Source organism: Echinops telfairi, unplaced genomic scaffold (genome assembly GCF_000313985.2).
Source record: "Echinops telfairi isolate 266 unplaced genomic scaffold, ASM31398v2 ScPeMD7_655;HRSCAF=1070, whole genome shotgun sequence".
In the NCBI taxonomy this organism is placed as follows: Eukaryota; Metazoa; Chordata; class Mammalia; order Afrosoricida; family Tenrecidae; genus Echinops; species Echinops telfairi.
In genome coordinates, this window is record NW_022104553.1 from 2333233 (window position 1) to 2354199 (window position 20967).

The 20967-nt window shown below is 40.6% G+C and overlaps 1 protein-coding gene across 1 annotated transcript in view; it reads right to left on the bottom strand.

Annotated features, from left to right (window-relative positions):
• Nucleotides 1–20967, bottom strand: part of CDYL (chromodomain Y like) — a 136735-nt gene that overhangs the window by 108814 nt on the left and 6954 nt on the right. Inside the window, exon 2 of the mRNA XM_013006978.2 lies at nt 11408–12071. Coding sequence (XP_012862432.1) covers nt 11408–12071 — 664 coding nt within the window. The remainder of the gene's footprint in view (nt 1–11407; nt 12072–20967) is intronic.

Genomic DNA, 20967 nt, shown 5'->3' on the forward strand with positions numbered 1-20967 from the left:
ACAGTATGAGCCAATCAGTGCCAGTAATGACAGAGCATGCGCTGTTACGCAAAAACCGCGATAGAGTGAAGCCGTGGAAGTCGAAGCGCGAAGTGGCGAGGGTTCACTGCATATATGCAATTCCATAGTTCAATCACAGCAAGCAGTATTGTACAATTGATACCACAATCAGTTTTTGAATACTTTTTCTTCCTGAACGCCTTGACATCGTCTCCCCTATACCTCACCTCCACCCCTACCAATGTACCCCCCACCCCACCCCAGAAACCCTTACTCTACATGCTGTCCCTACAGGTTCATCAATCCTGGGTTTCATATACCAAAAAACATATAACACAACTTCAAGAGGGTGATCCCCAATGACATAACACATCCGACATAGACTCTACTATGAACAGACAACAAACAAATATACCAAAAATGTTGAATACCAGATCAGGTGTAGCATGCATTTGGAAGGTTGGAATCAAATGACCATGCTGTAACTGTTCAAGTCAGGTTTATTCCTTTGATCTTCTATAGTCATCTCTCCAGTGTTTTCTGTTTAGTAAACACTTTCCTCCCATCCTTCAATCACAGCTAGGGGGAGCTCACTGAAGACTTATTTTCTAAGTAGTCCCACAAATGTATCTTGGGCTCCCACTGTATGTAGCCTTCTGCAAACCAGATTCTCAAATTTTAGGCTTTGATACTAATCCCTCCTTCTACTTTGGGTTATATGATTTACAATCCTTTGGTGGCTGGTGTTGGTGTGCTTTTTCCATGTCGACTTCGATGACATATCACTTAGATGGCTGCTTCTGATAGCTAGGCACCACCTAATTTCTTCACCAAATTTTGCTGCAGCACCCATATCTTTTGTGTTCCCTTCCTAAGGGGGTAAGTATTGAGCAGGGCCATGATGTAAGAACTAATTGTCTTTAAATTGGAGCTAGGATTTAGTGTGAGCCCCAAACCCATTCTTGGATCTGTGTCACATTCTCACAACATTTCAAAACATTTGAGGACTAAGCTGTACCTGACCTAAGCCATGGTATTTTCAATCACTTCATGTGCATGTGAAAATAGGACACTGACTAATAAATAATGAAGAAAAATCGATGCATTTGAACTACCGAGTTGGCGAAGAATCTAGGAAGTACCATGGACAGCCAAAAGAACAAACATCTTTCTCCAAGTACAACTAGAATGCTCCTTAAAGGCAACGATACAGAAATGTTCTCTCACAATTTAGGCATGCTGCCAGGAGAGACCAGTCCCTGGAGAACATCCTGTGAAGAAGTGGAAGACGTAGTTTTAACTGCCTCATATGCATGTGAAAGTTGAACCGTGAATGAGGACAGAAGGAAAATCAATGCATTGAACTATGGTTATGGTGTTGATGAAGAACTTGGAAAGTAATGGACTGTCAAAAGAGCAAAAAGCTCTGTCCTGGAAGGAGTACAGCCATTCACTCCTTAGAGGCAAAGATGGCAAGACTGTGTCTCACAGACTTTGGACATTATCAGGAGAGCCCAGTCCCTGGAGAAGGGCAGCATACTTCATGAAGCAGAAGGGCAGCAAAACAAAAAGAGGAAAACCCTCAATGAAGTGGACAGACACATGGCTCCAACAAGGGCTCAAACATGAGAACAACTGTGAGGACGGCAAGGCCTAGGCAGTGCTTGCTTCCACTATAAATATGGCAGTGCCTAACAACAACATTGTACAGTTACGCAACTGAGCCGCTAACTTCAAGGTCCGTGGCCTCAAACTACCAGGCACTTCTCAGGAGAATGAGGACAACGTGTACAGTATTACTATAAAGCAGTTGTTCTCAACCTTCCCAATGCCACGAGCCTTTCATACAGTTCCTCCTGATGTGCCCATCCCCAACCGTAAAATTATTTTTGTTGCTACTTCATAACTGTAATTTTGCTGTTATGAATCAAATTGTAAATTACTGATATGCAGGATCATTGTTACAAATTGAACGTTAAAGCAATGCGATCAATCACAAAAACAATATGTACCATATATACTTGAGTATAAGCCGATTCCAATATCGGCCAAGGCACCTAATTTTACCACAAAAACCGCATAAAAAATCTGCTGAAAAACTCAGCTTATACATGAGTATATATGGAAATTATATATTCTGAAATATTTATTTCTAATGCCAAATAAATGAAATTTTGTCTTGCAGCATGGTGTAGCATGGATAACAGTCTTCACGCTGGGCACTCCTATGTAGGTGTATCTGCATGTGGGCAGACCTGCCTGGAGAAGGATAGAGGAGCAGTGTCTTGGTTCCAAAGACCATAGGAATATGTGTTTTCTAATGGTCTTAGGCGACCCCTGTGAAAGGGCCATTCGACCCTCAAAGGGGTCGCAACCCACAGGTTGAGAACCACTGCTATAAAGGTTTATCATCGTGGAGACACTATATAGTACCATGAGTTAGAATCAACTTGATGGCAGTGGGTTTGGTTTTGGGTTGCACACATTAGCCTACTCACTGCTCCACATTCACTGCCATCAAGTCAATTCCAACTCAAGACTATCGTAGAGTGTAAACATACTTTCATATGCACTGAGAAACCAAAACATTTGCATGACTCACTTTATTGAGGTGGTCTGGAGCCAAACCCACAATACCTGTTTAAAAATCAAAGAAGTGTATCAAGATTTTTGCAGTTGCAACATTGATAAAATATTCACTTATGGGGGAAAACATTCATTGTTGACAGCTGTGGTTCTCACCTACTGGGATGAGCCCTGTGCCTAAGCCATTACTACACTGAACAGAAGAACACTCAGTAGTTTTGAACTGTGATATCAGTTATCATTGCTGAATATACCATGGGCTACCAGAGGAGCAAACAAATCACACTTACATAAAACTGGAATGCTCCTGAGAAGCAGGGTTCGCTTTGGACATGTCCTTGAGAAAGATGCATCCAAAGAAAAGGACATCATGTTTAGTACAGTAGTAAAGTAGAGGATCAGTGCAAATGTGGGAAACCATCAATGATAAGGACTGACACGATAATACAACAATTAGCTCAAACACATCAAAGACCATGATGATGGTACAGGCCAAGAGATGTCTCATTCTGTTATATATAAAGTTGCCATGAATCGGAGCCAACGCAATGGTCACTGACAATAACAACACAATAGAGCCAGGAATGTCAGATTGGGGTGTCCTGCCCCAGATAGACAAAATGTAAGCTGTCATGTTTATGTGATATAGTCTTAATCAACAATAACACATTTTTGGAAGAATGAAATAATTTGTGTAGATACTACCATATATACAAGATAAAATAAAATGTTACAAAATATATAAGCTTTATAGGACAATCTTCCTAAGATGATCTCCATGATATAATGAAAAGATACACATATTTATATAATTTCTGCAAGAAAAACTGTTAGTAGTAGGTAGCTCTGAGAGAGAATGTAGGGGTGAGGGAAGGCTTTTACTTTTTTTTCCCTACCACTGATAAAATTTCATTACAGTATAACATTTTAATGCTAGTTAAAATTATTAAAATACTTCTTAAAAACAAATTACAGAAGCCTAAACATAATTTTTAATCAGCATGTACTAAAGGAAAATAATTTTAACACAGAGTAGAAACTAAATATAGCTAAGATTTTAAAATGTACTTACACAGAAGAATTTGGTAGCAGGACTTATTTATTTCCCACCTAGCTCTATAAAATGTATAAGAAACAGTTGAGGGTAACAAGCTTAGAGTGCAACTGAACCAACTGCATGACTTACTAACTAAGGTGACCAGGCATCCCACTTTTGGCGGGACAGTCCCAATTTTTGGAAAGAATGCACAACAAGCTAGGGTATACAGTGTTCAGCTGCCATGTGGCTATTTCACCAGGATATGAGTTTTATCAATGGTGTCCGCTTTTGTCCCACTTTACCAATGTTCAAATCTGGTTATCTTAAACTAAACACACCGCTACAAGATAACTCGATGCCAATTCAGTCGGTCCAGGGCAAGAGTCTGAGATGTGCACTTCCAACTGTTTCCTAGCAGTGGCTAACCTCAACACCACACTTTGAAAATCACTGGAATAGGAAATACAAAAGAAAATTAAAAAGTTATCTCCTGGCCTGAGAACTTGTCTCCAAAGATAGTGCCCTAGGTAAACAGTTCAGAGCCCTAATCCTCCTTGGATTAGGAGATAAGACTCCCCAAGTGAAACCACCTGGAGAAGACCCAGTGGTTCTACACAGAATTCACCTGTTCCCACTCCTTTAGGAAGCAGCTGACTGGGCTCTACTCCCTACACGTACTAAGGCAATTGAATATATAATAACATTTAATTCTCTTTCACATACACTATGAAACATGGTTTAAAGGTCAGAACTGATGCTTTAATGGAAACTCTGTAAAAGGAATATTCTGTAAAGGTTCGAAAGCAGTGGTTCTCAACCTGTGGGTCATGACCCCTTTGGGGGTCGAACAACCCTTTCACAGGGGTCGGCCGATTCATAACAGTAGCAAAATTATGATTATGAAGCAACAAAAACAATTTTATGGTTCGGGGTCACCACAACATGAGGAACTGTATTAAAGGGTTGCGGCAATAGGAAGGTTGAGAACCACTGCTCTAAAGCATAATTGTAAAGCCAGGTCTAAGTGAAAAAATAGGATAACTGAATAAAAATCCTGGATTACATGAAAACAGATATATAAGCATTCAAACCCTTGCTCCACTCTAAAGAAATTCAAATAAGAAATGGTCAAAGGTGTCATGTTGAATTCCAACCAATGTAATTCAAGGAAACGAGCTTGAATCGTTAAAAACAGAGCAAATCAAAGTGTTCCTTCATAAAAGGCTTTTTCAATAATTGGCAAGTACCTGTACATGCAGAAGTTTTGTGATGAAATATTTATGGTTTGTGTAACTGTAATTTCCTCATATAAAACCAACTTTTTACACTGGAACAGACCTACACCTAGTAGCAAGAGCAGCATCTCTCCATGGCTTTGTACCTAGAACTAGGTACTACAATTCTTCCATGCACTGGGACCTGAGAACCATCGAGCTCACATCTCAGGGTGGAAGCAAAGAAAATATCTGCAGGTGTCTCTGGGCAATCACATTATTCTGTCTCAATGACACCCATTAAATGCTTATGAAATGATAAACAGAAGGTGTGTACTTGGCTTACAGGACTACTACTTCCTAGTTTGCTTTTAGTCCCTATAATCTTTAGATGGGAGTATGGGTTGCACAAATGATAGCTTAGGAGCTAACTAAAAGGTTAACAGTTTGAGTCTACACAGGACTGCTCAGAAGAAAAGCCTGGCTATCCATTTCCAGAAACAAGCTATGGAAAACCCTATGGGACATGGTTCTACTCTCACACACTGAGGCCACCATGAGTCAGAATGGACTAACAGTAATTGACAATGTTTATATGGTGAACGGATTTGTTCCTTGTGAATAAGGACTATATGTGGAAGTACATAGCACAAGTGCTGTTACGTAGGAGGTGTTGAATAAATGTATGCTGGTTGTGTGTCTATACCTTTTCTTGGATCATACATTCATATATACTTGTAATTGATTGTTTGCTATATGAGGGTTCAAACCTGCCTTTTGCAGGTCGATATTTTCCTGTGGTAGCCGTAACAGCTACTGTCTTTGGTCAACAGTCTCACGACTTCTTAACCTTTTCTGGAGTTGGTTTCTAATTTCAGCAACTAAATAATAAATGGCCCTAGGGGCCTATTTCTAGAAGGCAGCTGTATATTTGGCACTTAAGCTTCCCTGGAAGAAAAGGAGGGATAGATCATTTGTTCCATACCCTTTTGTCAAGAGGGAAGTACACTCCAGTTTCTCAAAAGAAGCCAGGTTTTCCTGAACAATCTGTCCCAGGAGCCCCTTTTGACTGTAATGGCCACTGGATGAAAGGCAGGTGGTCAAGTACGTGTAGTGTGTTGTGGTACATTCTCAGTCTGAGTTACTTCATTCATGACAGACTGCAATCGAAGAGACTAAGCATCTGGGCTTTTCCTTTATCACTAGCTGCCATCCACCCACGACAGAACTCAGAAAGTTTATAGCTACTCTGCTCTTCAGTTAACTAATAGCATTTTATCGGATGTTATGCTTGTGGAATGATCATCAAGTGAGCATGCATCTGAATTAATAAAAGGACAACATAAGACCCTCTAGTGTTTAAAAGCAGCTGATTCTTTTGTAGAATTTAAATAGTGAACTAAAAGAGCAAGAATGCCTCATCAAGTTTTTGAAAAGGAGTAGTGTACAGAAGACAGCAGCATGACCGACTGTATCAAAGTGTCTTACATTTCTAACACAGTGTACTCACCCTTTACGCCTGTCTCAAACAGTTAAAAGTTGAGTACACGTATATGGTTATTCTGTAAAAGTAATCGTATGTGTATTAAAATGCTCCAAGAAATTCATTCGTTGGGTAATAGAAAGATACTCAAAAAACATTTTTGGTGGCAAAAAACATTGTTGCACATATGTGATTAATGTTTTGAAAGGAGATGGTCCATTTCCAATTAATTCCACAAATATCTGAGATTCAATTAGTCTTAGAAAAACAAATGAGTTCTCTTATATAACTAAAATTAATCCTGAAAATAAAAATAAACTGCTTTAAGATTTATGAGTGTAAGCCAGAAATCTAGTATTATTGTTACCGCATATACTCGAGTATAAGCCGAGTTTTCCAGCATATTTTTAATGCAGTTTTTGTGGTAAAAGTAGGTGCCTCGGTGGTTATTCGGGTCAGCTTATACTCAAGTATATGTAATATATAATAATTATGATGAATATTATATAATCTATTATAATGATTATAACGAGACTTTATCTCTTCAATCAGGGAAGATAGACTCCAAGTGTAAGTGGTTTTTCTGGAATATTTCTGTATCTGATGCACCTTCTCTGTTGTTTTCATAGCTCGTCTTCCCTCCCTCCAATTTAGTCTGAGCAAGGTTACAGAGAAGAACACATTAGAGCCCATCTTCAGTGAACACAAGTTCTATTGCAATCAAGCACCCACAGATATCTGCAAGTGTATGTACCTACTATGTGGCAGACACTACTCTGGACATGAAAAGCAAACTCCCTTCTTGAGCTCACATTCTAGTGGAGGAAACAAAAAGACGTGTCTAACTAATCAGTGATACTGAAAGTGGAACAGTTGTCTAAGGTACCATTTGCTTTTGCCATGTGCTTCTTTCAAGAACACTTGAGACGGGGGCTCCTGGGGAGGAATGCTGTTACTCTTGTTAATTTGCAATCCTGATTTAGATCACAGCCCTAAGGTGCTGCCTTCCACTATCTTAAAAACTCTCCTGAGTTTCCTCCTATTAAGTGGAAGGTGTGCATGCTTCATGGCTGGATCTGACCATCCATGTTAGGTAAGAGACATACGCATAAAAGAATTGCAAGATCATGGTGGCTATTGGAGAAAGATGGTCTGAAGGCCATGGGAATACAGCTGTACTCCTACCCACTCAATCTGCGAATTATTCCACAAAGTAAGGTACAATCACTGAAGGCTCTATGCTTGTGTGTTACAAAGCACGCTATGTACACTTACATATTTTTATATAGGAAGAGTAATTAAAAAGGGAGTCTGTTTCATCGGTGCTATACTGCACCCTGACTGGCTCGTCTCCTCCCCATGACCCTTTTGTGAGGGGACGTCTAGTTGTCTACAGATGGGCTTTGGGTCTCTACTCCACACACCCTTATTCACAATGATATGATTTTTTGTTCTCTCATGGCTGACACCTGACCTTATCAACACCTCGTGATCACACAGGCTGGTGTGCTTCTTCCATGTGGGCTTTGTTGCTTCTAAGCTAGATGGTCGCTTGTTTATCTTCAAGCTTTTAAGACCCCAGACGCTCTATTTTTTTAATAGCTAGCACCATCAGCTTTCTTCACTACATTTGCTTTGTCTTCAGCAACTGTGTCAGGAAGGTGAGCATCATGGAATGCCAGTTTAATAAAACAAAGTGTTCTTGCATTGAGGGAGTACTTCAGTAGAGGCCCAATGTCCATCTGCTACCTTTAACTTTCCAATTGTCCCACTATCATGTTCAAGCTTTCAGTTCTTTAATACTCCCCCCCCCCACACTATCATGATCCCAGTTCTACCTTACATATCTGGCTAGACCGGAGGATGTACACTGGTACAGTTAAGAGCTGGAAACACAGGGAATCCAGGAGAGATAAACCCCTCAGGACCCATAATGAGAGTAGTGATACCAAGAGGGCAAAGGAAAGGTGTGGGGAGAAAGGGGAAACAGATTACAAGGATCTACATATAACCCCCGCCCTGGGGGATGGACAACATAAAAGTGGTTGAAGGGAGACATCGGTCATTGTAAGACATGGAAAACTAATAATAATTTATAAATTATCAAGGGTTCGTGAGAGAGGGGGAGCGGGGGAGTGGAGAAAAAGGAAGAGCTGATACCAAAGGCTCAAGTAGAAAGTGAATGTTTTGAGAATGATGATGGCAACAAATGTACAAATGTGCTTGGCACAATGGGTGTATGTATGGATTGTGATAACTGTTGTACAAGCCCCCAATAAAATGATTTTTTAAAAGTGGGGGGAGAGTCAACTCTCTATGTAAACAGGAGCCATTGCCCTCCTTATATCTAAAGTATAAAGCAACGCAGGTCTTGATGGAATGTGTGCTTCAGAGAACAGAATGGGTATGCTGAAGGAACGCATAGTGTCTTCTTTTGAAAGAACCATCCATGTTGGGGGAGGAGGGGACAAGAGGATAACCTGATTGGGGGATAATTAAAGCTTGAATTTCTGGTTTGTATAAATGAGCCCTAAGGGCATAGTGCGTTAGTAACTGCAAGGTTGGCAGCTTGAACCCACCAGGCACCCGACAGGAGGGCGTTCTACTCTGTCTTATCTGCTCCCGTGAGTTGGAGTTGACTCGATGGCTGGAGTTTGTGTTTTGGGTTTTACTGGATAAAGGAACTTGGCTCTAACCTTTCTGAGTCAGGGAAGTTTTGAAAATCAAACTGGGCTTTCCCTCATAAAAAAGGTGTGCATGCACCTTTAATGAACGGTAATGCAAGACTATGTACCTCTGGATGTTTCTCGCATTCCTAATAATATTTAAGAAGGGGACTGGAGACAGGGAGGATACCATCTCAGGACTATGAGTTTCCACAGTCCATGAGGGGAAATCTTTTCTGTGAATAGCCAGAGTAAGTATTTCAGGATTTGAAGACTATATATATAGTCTTTGTTGCCATGACTCAATTCAGCCCTTGCAGCAATCGCCAAAAGCAATGAAACAGCCAAAAACAATAAATACATAAATAAAATTGGATGTGTTCCAATATAACTTTACTTAGGAATACTTAAGTTGGAATTTATTTTCATACCATGAAATATTCTTCTTTTACAAACTTAAAAAAAAAAAAAGGTATAAAATAGCCACTTTAAAGCTTGCTGGCCAAACAAAATCAAGTGGTGGACTAGGGCTAGGTCATGGGCAGGAGTTTACCAATGCCTGTCCCAGAGCTTGTCTATGTTTGTAGCACCAAAGCCTGGCAGGGCAACAGCCTCGAAGTATCCTGTAAAGATTCAGGTGTTTCTGTCTACAGAAGCAGTAAGAAAGAATACTGGAGCAGTAATGGAAAACATGCTCTTATTCTCTCTCTGCCTCTGATCCTCTCTAGAACACCACAGTCTCTCTGGGCTGGAGCTCCTTTATCTCTAAGGTAAAGAGTGCTGTTGGGTTATTTACAAAGTCCCTTCCATCTGAACTTCTCAGATCCCTCATCTACAACTAGGCTAAAGGAAATTGTCTATGTGAGAAGAGAAAGGGTGAACAGTGGTCATTTCTGTAAACAAGTTCACATGGTCTGGTGAATGCAGAACTCTTGGACTAGGGGAGAGCGGTGGCATTGGGAAAGCATAATCTGAAAATCAAAGATGATAGTTTACTATCCAGATTTAATTTACATTCATTTTCCTTGCTGTACAAGAGTTAAGGTCAATATAATGCTGTTAAATGCACCACGGCAAGATGGTTAGTCTCTCAGATGTTTTCTCCTTAGAGAAAAAGATCTCCACAACAAATCAAAACCATTTTATCTTGCTTCGTATTATCCTACTAGACTTGGGTTGAAGTTGACAGATAGAGGTAAAAAATAATTATAATACCACGTTATGGAGTGCAAGGGGAGCAGAGCAGAGGACACCTGAGGAGAAGTCCCAAACCAGAGCGAGGAATCAAAGTTCATCAGGAAAAGAATGTACTCTCAACAGAGTCAGCCAGCAGCAGGTGGGGTGACTTGTGGAGGTGAAGGGAGAGAAGTAGGCATAGGTAGAACCATAAATGCTTAGGGACAGGCATACCTACTAACTAAAGCAGCGGTAGGAAGCCAGATTGGCAACCGTGCAATCTGCTGCCACTCCACCATGGGTTTGAACAAATGGACAAGAGCCCTCAAAAGGTAGGAGACAAGAAATCTAACTAGAAATGCATGGCAGGTAGGAAGTTATCAAGATTTGAACCATGATAGGTGCCGTGGGCTTGGATTAGAAAATAGTGAATAGTTTTGTTTGTTATATATTTTATCACGGTTTCAGTTAAGGTTTACACAGCAAATGCTTCATAATCAGTATTTATATAAAAATTGTTCAGTGACATTGTTTAGGTATGTATAAAATTGGCAGCCAGCTAAGCATGAAAGAATGAGGAAAGGAAGCATCTATGCTGATACTGTGGTAAACCAACCAACATGCAGAATCTAGGAGGTAGGACAAGCATGAAAACAACACTGTTCACAGCACGATTATTCAACAGACCCCAGTCCTGAAGACAGGAGCCCTGGCACCCTAAGGGCTGACCACTGAAGGCCCCATGAGGTACAATCTCTTCATGAAGAGGGATTTCTGGCTATCTGGTAGACAAGTAACATCAGGTGCATAATCTTTAATCCAATACTGGTTACACTTAGAAAACTCTGGATGTAAAGTCATGTCTGAGAGATACAGGTAGAGGTAGATGATTTCGGAAGGTAGGTGTGTTATATGAAAACACTAGGCATAACTTACTGAGAGCAAGACGCTATGTAAGGCGCATCAATGTGGTGGCACAGTCTGGAGACTGCAAGGCAGACAGAGAGGGCTAATGTGACTGGAAAGGACAAATGCCAATGTATTAAGGGGAAAAAACGACGCTGGTAACGAAATCTCCCTCCCAAAGGCTCCTGGTAAACATTTGCTAGACAGCATTAGCAGTACCACACTTTCACCAAGGAGCTGCTCTCTGATGCAGCAACCGTATAGGAGAGATCACTACCATGCAAGCAGTGAAAGGACACAGAGCCATCCCAGGTACTAAGCAGCTTGTAACACTCACCTTTCCCATTAACGGTGAGTCCAGTGGCCATAGCAGCCGTTGCTGGGCCAGGCGCCGGAGGCACTAGTGAATGTATCCGAGGCCTGCTCCCCATTCTGGCTCTCTCTGCACCAGGGCCCAACAGAGCTCCAACGGGCTTCTCTGTGGCCACTTCCGGGATCACAGTGTCCTGGCTCTGCTCTGTGGGATCCAGCTTCTCAGGGCTCTCGTTCTGAAAGCTATCTACTGCTGTCCTGCTCTTAATGGGGCTCTTAGGCACAAGTATCTTTATACCTGATTTTGCTAGGTCCATATTCTTTCGGTTAGAGAGAGATGGGGCTGTGTTTTTCCTGAATTTTTGGCTGGCAGAAAATAACTGGCTGTTTTTTGACTCGTGGTCTTTGCCAATCACAAGGGATTTAGGAGAGGTCTTAGAAAAACTGCTGTTGGTGGATCTGGAAATCTGTTTCCTAGCATTGTTGGGAGAGGTCCTGTTTGTCCTGGTTATGATGCTCTCTTTCTGCTTCTCTGTGTGGTGTCTGTTGAAATCATGGATGTACTCCTCACAGTTCACAAGATGCTGCTCCGGCTCCCATGTGTCATCCTCACTGTCATAGCCTTTCCACCGCACCAGGTATTCCGTCTTCCCCTTCTTGTTTTTCCTTTTGTCCACAATCCTTTCAACCTGTTTATAAGAGAAAAAAAGGGGAAAAGGGTTTAAACCACATTTACTATTTTCGAAAAGCACCAGCTTTGTAATGAAATGTCAAAAGTAGTAAAAGCCATAAACACAATGAAAATTATCTGCTTCCTCTGACAATCACCTGGAAATAAAATAGTAATAGACTACTTAGAATTTTAGCAATTTCTTTAAAATTAAAAATGCTAAATAAGGGGCGATGTGAGGGACTGAGGGATTCTAAAGGATTTCTTTATGTTTGGAGTCTTTTAAGTGGCATAAACAGGTAACACATTTTGAGGGCTAACTAAAAGGCACCCAGAGGTGCCTCAGCAGAAAGGTAGGCGGGTGATCTACTTCTGAAAATTAGTCAGTGGGAATCTGTGGAGCATGCCGAGAGGTTATTAGTTGACTCAATGACGACTGGTTTTGAATTTTCATATCTGTATTAAAGTCTCTGACTACCAAATTTGTTTCCCAATTACACCTGGGTCAGTACTAATAATCCTCAGTACAGAGCACTTTTATTACAATAATAAAATGGCCTAAGACATCACTAGTTGTTCACCTCTGAATCATAGTTTTAATAAAATTCTAACATCTTTGGAAAAACAGTGCTCTCACTTTTTAAAATATAGTCAATATGTCCAGTATCAACATAAGCTGTTATTATCATGATGGATTATATTGCCTTAGCTTCCTAAGTATAAAAAGTAAGGGAACCCCTTTAGGGCTCATTTTAACAGAGTACACGTGACTAAGTGTCAAAGCATTTTTGGAAGGATTTCTTCCTAGCACCTTCTATTGTCACACCGCTGGTTAACATTAAATCCATCCATCTGCTTCCCTGGGGACCACAGGCACTGCTGTACCTTTTAAGCAGAGGCCTTCAGCCAAAAAGCACCTTGCTCAGGAGCCAAACATCTGTGCCCAGTAACTATCAAGAACATCAGGACATTTCTGATGGCCAGATGATCGTTATTTCTCTAATATCCCATGGAAATAAAGACTATTTGACTACTGCGCTGGACTACTAATTGAAAGGTGGCGATTAGAATTCACACAACAGTGTCTCAAAGGAAAAGTCGGGCCAATCTGCTTTCAAACATTCACAATCATGAAATTTCTACCTTCTCCACATGGGGTTGGCATGAGTCAAAATAAGCCCCTGGTTTATTAAGGTTTTTTGCAGTTGTTTTTAATAGTCAATTTTGGAGCCCTGGTTGCACGGTGGTTAAAGTGCTCAGCTGCTAACTGGAGGATAGGTTGTTTGAACCCACCAACACTGAGTGGGAAGAAGATGTGGCTGTCTGCGTCTGTAAAGCTTATCGCCTCAGAAACCCTATGGAGCAGCTCTAGTCTATTCTATAAGGCCCCCATGAACCAGAATCAACTCTACAACAGAAATTTTAGTTTGGTTTTGATTAGATGTTGCAAATAATTAACAGACTCAGCTACTAACAGAAAGGTCAGAAGTTCAAGCCCACTCAGAACTCAGGAGAAAAACCTCAGAAGAAAAACCTGGGAATGTATGTTCAAGAAATCGACCACTGAAAACCCAAGGAAGCACAGTTTTACTCTGATATGCTTAGGATCATTATTAGTTGACTCAACTAATTACTAGTTGATCACTGGATCACTATTAGTTGGATCATTGGATTCAACAATCAACTGGTCATACACAATGTTAGAGAGTATATACACTTCCCATACTCTATTCCTTTCCTATAAAAACAAAAACAACAAACCCTCTAAGGTACCTACTTGAGATAAGATACAGAATTAAAAACCTTAACTATAGAACAGTCCTAAATCAAATATAATATTGCTTCCATGCAAAAAGGATTAAGAGGGAGGAAGAAAGCCTTGTTCCATCAGAAGCCCGGTTTCATGCTAACAAATTTCCAGATTCAATAATTAATTCAGATCTACATAGGAGAATCCACACAGTCTACAATATAGCGAGGAGAGCTTTAAATGGATTTTAAAAAACTTTTACTTGCTCCTTTGCTTGAGAATTGTTACACATAAGAGTATAAGTATTTCAATTTAAGTAAAAATTACATTTCTGGAAAATTTTGCATAAATCAATTTCATAGTAGGACTAGTTAAAAAAAGTTTTAAATGCAAGGAATAAAGGGATTCTCTTTTAAGGGAAAAGCATGTCACAGCTATTTTTTTTCTAAATTCATTTTCATTTCAGAAGTATGATGCAGGAGAACTCTTTAAAACGTTCATAGAAAAATTAAAAAAGCAAATACCTTATAGACCAGAAAATATTAAAATAACTAAAAGATAATGGAATTTTTCCATGGACTTTTTGAAGTTCCCTCATGAAAAGCAAACAAGAGTATTCCTGGTTCTGCTTACAGCTGAAGTAGCATGGACAGACTGAGTGGTTTGACTGCTAAAGGAATGTCTTCCTCTTCCCTTCTGACCTCTACCACAGATGTTTGTTTTTCGCTTCAGGGCCAATGTTCCACCTGAACAGCAGTCCCTACCCCTTTCTCAGAAAACTGAGAGGTGAGATACAGTACAATTAGCCTCAGCAGCGGCAGAGAGTATATGTACTTGTGTTCCCATAACTGTGGGGTTACCCTGTGTACAAAATTAAAAAAAAAAGAAAATATAAGGATACATTAGACCAATGTTCACAAACATTTGATGTAAACGAGCTAAAAGGTAAATTTTATAGGCTTAAGGGCTTATATAATATTTTCAACCACTAAACCTGGCTACTATAATACAAGAAGAGTCACAGACACTAAGTAAAGAAAGGAGCAACACTAAACGCACCAACATACACAAATTTTGTATATACTTGAGTATAAGCCAACCCGAATATCAGCCGAGGCACCTAATTTTACCACAAGAACTGCACTAAAAATGTGCCGAAAACTCGGCTTATACACAAGTATATACGGTAAAACCACTTCCACTTTGTTTATGGATAGTGATACTTGGATTTCACATAATTTTTATATGTCCTCAAAACATTGTTCTCTGGTCAGTATTTTTTCAATTGCTTAAAAATGTAAAAACCACTCTTAAGAGTCAGCCCACAGTGTTTAGACCTTCAAAACATTCCTGGCCTGACAAAAGACAAACATGACTTTGAAGTGACACAAGTCACTTATTCCATTAAGTATTCTAAACCTCTGAACACCAATGTCAGACAGCATGTGTTACATGAGTGCCCCTCACGCCTCTCAACAGTTAGAAGAAAAGTGTTCTTCCCCCTTTATAAGTTAAAAACTGAGATCCTGATTTTTCTAGTCTGAAGTGGTAAAGTAAGTGAATCTCTATAGTCAACAAATGTCTACTGGAATATTAAACCAGATGCTATTTCAAAAGCCCTTTCATGGTCCAAAAAAATAATTTGACTGTAAAGTGCTATCAGTGAACTGTCTTTTCTAAAGCAAATGCTGATATCTTAAAGTTAGATAATTTCAATGTACAGAATCTTATGCAACATTCTTTGTGAAAGTACTGTAAGTATCGTGCCCAAGCATAGAAATGCAGACAAGCTCTCTCATTTTTTTTTTTGTTTATAAATCTTTGTAGTTAAAGATATTTTTTGAATCATTTTATTAGGGGCTCAAACAACTTTTATCACACTCCATACACATATCAATTGTGTAAAGCACATTTGCACATTCATTTTCCTCATCATTCTCAAAACATTTCCTCTCCACTTAAGCCCCCGGCATTAGGTCCTCATTTTTCCCCTCCCTCCCCGCTCCCGCTCTCTTATAATTTTTAAACACCAAGAAAAAAAAATTAAGAAAGGCATGAAATCCCATTGAAAATTTAAAATGGCCAATCTGAAAAATAAACTCTATCTTCATCTACCAGTGACCTGATGACTGGCCAAACTCCTTTTTTGGGGGATTTCTAAAGCTCACTCTAAATCACCAAAATGTAAAAGAAGTCTTCTCAAAGTAGAGTTGACCATAGTGATGCCAACGTAGTCAAAGCTTTCGAGACCTTCACTGGCTGATGGGGCATAACTCAAAATGTGAAGAAGCAGCTTCAAACATCTATTAATAATCAGAATGTGTAAAGTACGAATGACGAAATTAGGAAAATGTGAAGTTGTCAAAATGGAATGTATAAAGACCCATATCCCAGAGATTAGTGAGCTGAAATGGACTAGTATTGGTCATTTTAAATCTGACCATCTTATTGACAATACCAAAAATTACAAACTAAAGAGGAATGGCGTCACATTCATCATCAAAAAGACGTTTCAAGATCTATCTTGAAGCAAAATGCTGTGATAGGATAAAATCTACATGCATACAAGGAAATTCAATCAATACAATGATTATTCAAATGTACACGCTGACCACTAAAGCCAGTCAAGAAGACACCGAGGACCTCAGTCACAGAAACCAAGAGGAGCGGCTCTGCCCTGCCCTACAGAGTCCCCGTGAGCTGGAATCCACTTGGTGACAGCGAGTGCACGCGTGTGTGCATGCGGTAACAAGCACGAAGCTCAGGCTGCACGTCCAGCACGGAAACCAAACGCAGCAGAGCACACACGTGACGGCATTCACATGAAGTTCTTTACAAAGGCAAAGCCAACCTGCGGGGAGAGGAATCAGAAAGCTGAATGTCCGTGGCCGGGGGAACAGGAGTCTGGGGAGGGGGACAGAGAAGCTTCTGGATGATGAAAGACCTCAGTGGTCCAAGACCTCCACGTTCGAACTTTCCAAGACCCAAGGAGCAAAGTTCGCAAAAGATCTGCTCAGGGTTCGTAACTTTGCTCCATTTTTAAGTTTGCATGGATAGAGAGAGAGTTATGCGTCATGTCTTGCCACAGGCACAAAGGGTGACCCTACAGGCTAAGCCCTTTTTCTCAGACAACATAATGTCCATGTTAGTGTGTTAAAACATTTGTCATTGTGGCTTTTTATAATATACTATATTATAGCATATTATGGCTCCACAGAAAGTTAACAATATCAGCAGTGAAGTGAAGGGGAAAACTGAGAATTACGACAGAGTTAAAGACAACACTGTGAAATCTGAATCAGGCCACCGCTGTCTGATTTGGCAGCTGAATACAACATCGACATTATCAACTTTTGGGGGTGGGGTGCGGGGGTCAGTGCTTAAAATGACTAATGTAGGTATGAAATAATTAACCATGAAACAACCCAGACCGTGGAAGAGGTTGAAATGTTAGTTAATTTAGACAAATCAGAAAAGCCTAATGGCGATAACATATCCCAGACAGTGATATGTGAGAAAGCTAAAAGCCTTGATAGTGATTTAAAGTCCTGGAAAAAGGAATTTATAAGTGTAATTTTAAGGCCTCAGAAGCAATTGTTTGATTTTCCATGATCTCTTATGGAAAAAATATTTAGTTCTCAAAGTTTTAGGTGTTCAAACATATATTTGGAATGAACGGAGTTCGACAACTGTATTCTATCTTTTACGATGGTAGTTAGGTATATACATTGGCCAAAACTTCATTTAAGTATACACTAAAGAATAGTGTCTTGTTCATAAATTGTATCGTGCTTAAACTAATCAGAGGGGGAAAACTGAGGCAATCCTTAGTCTAGAAAAGTTCAGTAGTAAAGCAATGCTTCTGGCAGAGTACATCATGAAAGGATGGATCCTGGGGGCTCCACAGGACCTTTCCAGACTTAACAGAGAACAGTGGCTTCATCATGGACCATGCTTATTGCACAAAACACAAAGGGACTTCCATGGTCATATTGCAAAGCTGAGAGTACAACAGGTTTGAATTGAGATATTTAAAATGTTAAGGGTTTTCTTAAGCCATAAAAAAATAAAAGAAAACCAACAAGCTGGGGAAAGTGTGCAACATGTGAGGGTGCTCCTGCCAAAAACAGAAGAGCACTGGTTGTGGCAACACTTTCACAGTACACACCTTTCCTGCTAGGCGAGCATCGAGCAACTCATTCAGCGTTAGTGCCACTGCCTGGGAAGTTTCTCTCTGTATACAGTGAATTTCTTCACAAAAGCAGTTTTGCTGGAACCTCATTATTTATGATGGCTGATTTAGAACAGCATGCGGCTATGAAATTTTGTTTCCTGCTCCGGAAAAAATGACACTCAAAATGTCATGTTGAACACAGCTTACAGCGACAGTGCTATGGGAAAACCTCAAGTGTCTGAGTGGTTTTTCTCATTTCAAAACAGGTGAACTGTAGCCTGATGACAAGCCTTGTTCTGGATGTCTGTTAATGTCCCCAAAAGACAAAAATGTCGACTTGTAGTACATTTGGACTTTGTTCCACCAGGTCAGACTGTTAATCAAGCTTTCTAGTTAGAGGTTCTGAAAAGATTGCGACAAAAAAGGCCTGATTTGTGGCATATGGTAATTTGTGCCACCACAACAATGCACCTGCTCACACAGCCATCCCAGTGCACCAGTGTTTGGCAAACAAACAAACAAAAAAACAAAAAAACCCAACAACCAGCATGCCTCTTTTTTCCCATGCACCTTTCTCAGCTGACCTTGCTCTGTGTAACTTCATTTTGTTTCCGCGAAGAGGGACATGAAAGATGATTTGACAATGTAGAAGAGGTGAAGAAAAAAAACGAGGGGCGTGTTGTCAGCCACCCAAACAGATGAGTTTGAAAAATGTTTCCAAGCATCGCATCGCAGATTTGACAACTGTATTAAGTGTAATGGAGAGTACTTTGAAGGTGACAAGGCAGTTTTCTAAAAAAATTTAAATACATAGCTTTGAAAACAAAGTCCAGGTTTTTTTGGGAGTACCCCCTCATATAAAACAGGGAAAGCAGCTATTAATATTATTGCATAAAAAAACTCTTCTACACTGGTAAGGTTAATACTACAAGAATGGAGCAGTAAAGAATCATGAATAACATAAAAAAATGCAACCACGAATAGGCATGTAAGGAGTATTTAATCTCATCAAAGTGAAATACCTTTTTTGGTCTATTAGGCCATAAGGCTATTTCCTCAAAGGCTGGGGGGGGGGGGGCTGTAGAATTGTATAGAAGGCAATAATGAATGCCAAAAGGTTTTGCAAGAAAATGACTAAATTTGTAAATTTAGGTTGGGGATAAACACAGAGATATAATCAGCAAGTGTTCAAGCACACATACCTACACAAGTAAAGAGCAGTCTGAATTAGTGAACAGGTGAGAGAAGGTGAAAAATAAGAGGCTTTGCTATTCCCGTCATGTGCCATCAACTTGACTATGATGCACAGGGACCCTATGTGACAAAGCAACTGCCCCATAGGTTTTCTGGGCTGTAATTCTACAGGAGCACATCTACAGGTTTTTTCTCCTGTGGAAGAGTGGGTGGTGGATCCCAACTGGCAGTTGCTTTGTCACAGAGCACTAACCCACCCAAGGAGAGGGTGTTGTTTATATCTCTACAGGGAAAAAGGGACCAGAGGGACCAGACTTCAACCTGGTGCTCCAAGATGTGAATGCAACATGCTGGCATGGAGTAGGGAACTAGTGGCGAGGTCTGAGGGGCCAGCCCCAATTCAAAATACCTGGACAGTTCCCGTTTCCCCCAGAAGAATTCACTTCAGAGGACAGCAATGAAGCTACAGCTCAGGGAGAGGGGCATGCCGGATAGAGCACACAGGGGGAGGAAGAGTGTGTGGAGCACATCCTGGCCCACCAAGTCCTGAGGACAATATTCCTGGTAGCGCTGTCAATGCACAGAGAGAAACATAGGGCTGGCCCCCATTATGAGACAGAAGTCCCTCACTGACCGATAGTGCTACGGGGGACAACACTAGAGACACAGTATGGGAACTGTGCCTGATCTGACCCCACTACACTGAGGGAAAACGCTAAGGGCTTGCAACAGAACAGCAAGGGGACCAGAACAATGAAGTCCCCAAGGAATACCAAAAATAGACTTTGGGGCCAGGGTGTGGCACCCCATTAGACTGGACTGGAAAATACTCCTAAAGGTCAACAATAGACCTGGAACTAGTTATAGACTTTTCATTTTTGTTGTTGTTGGGGTTTCTTTGTTGTTGTTGTTTTGTTTTCTTGATTTGTTTTGCTCTGCCTTGTTTTTGTGCTTATTACTGTCTCTGCATGTCTATATAGATAAGATAGGTGGGATAAACAATCCAGAGGAGAAAACAATGGGACTGATGGTTCCAGAGGGACATGGGAGAGGGGAAGGAGGGGGAAAGGAAGGGAGGTGGCAAAAAACCCAGGGACAAGGGAACAACAAGTGATCTAAAATCAATAGGGAAGAGGGTGTAGGACACCTGGTAGGGCTTGATCAAGGGCAATGTAACCAAGAGGAATTACTGAAACCTGAATGAAGGCTGAACATGATAGTGGACAAGAGGAAAGTAAAAGGAAATAGAGGAAAGAACTAGGAGGCAAAGGGCATTGTAGAGGTCTAAATACAGGTATGTACATATGTAAATGTATTCATATATAACAATAGGTAAATAGATCTATGTTAAGTATTAACGTAGTAGGCAGACATTGAGCCTCAACTCAAGTACTCCCCCAACTCAAGAACACTTTGTTCTAATAACCTGGCATTCACAATGCTCACCTCCCCAACATGATCACTGAAGACAAAACAGGTGCATAAGCAAATGTAGTGAAGAAAGCTGATGGTGCCTGGCTATCAAAAGATGTGGCATCTGAGGTCTTAAAGGCTTGAAGATAAAACAAGCGGCCATCTAGCTGAGAAGCAACAAAGCCCACATGGAAAAGGACACCAGCCTGTGTGATCAGGAGGTGTAGAAAGGATCAGGTATCAGGCATCAAAGACCCAGAACAAAAAAATCCTATCACTGTGAATGAGGGGTTGAGCGGAGTGGAGACCCAAAGCCCATCTGTAGGCAACTGGACAGCCCCTTACAGAAGGGTCACAGGGAGGAGACAAGCCAGTCAGGGTGCA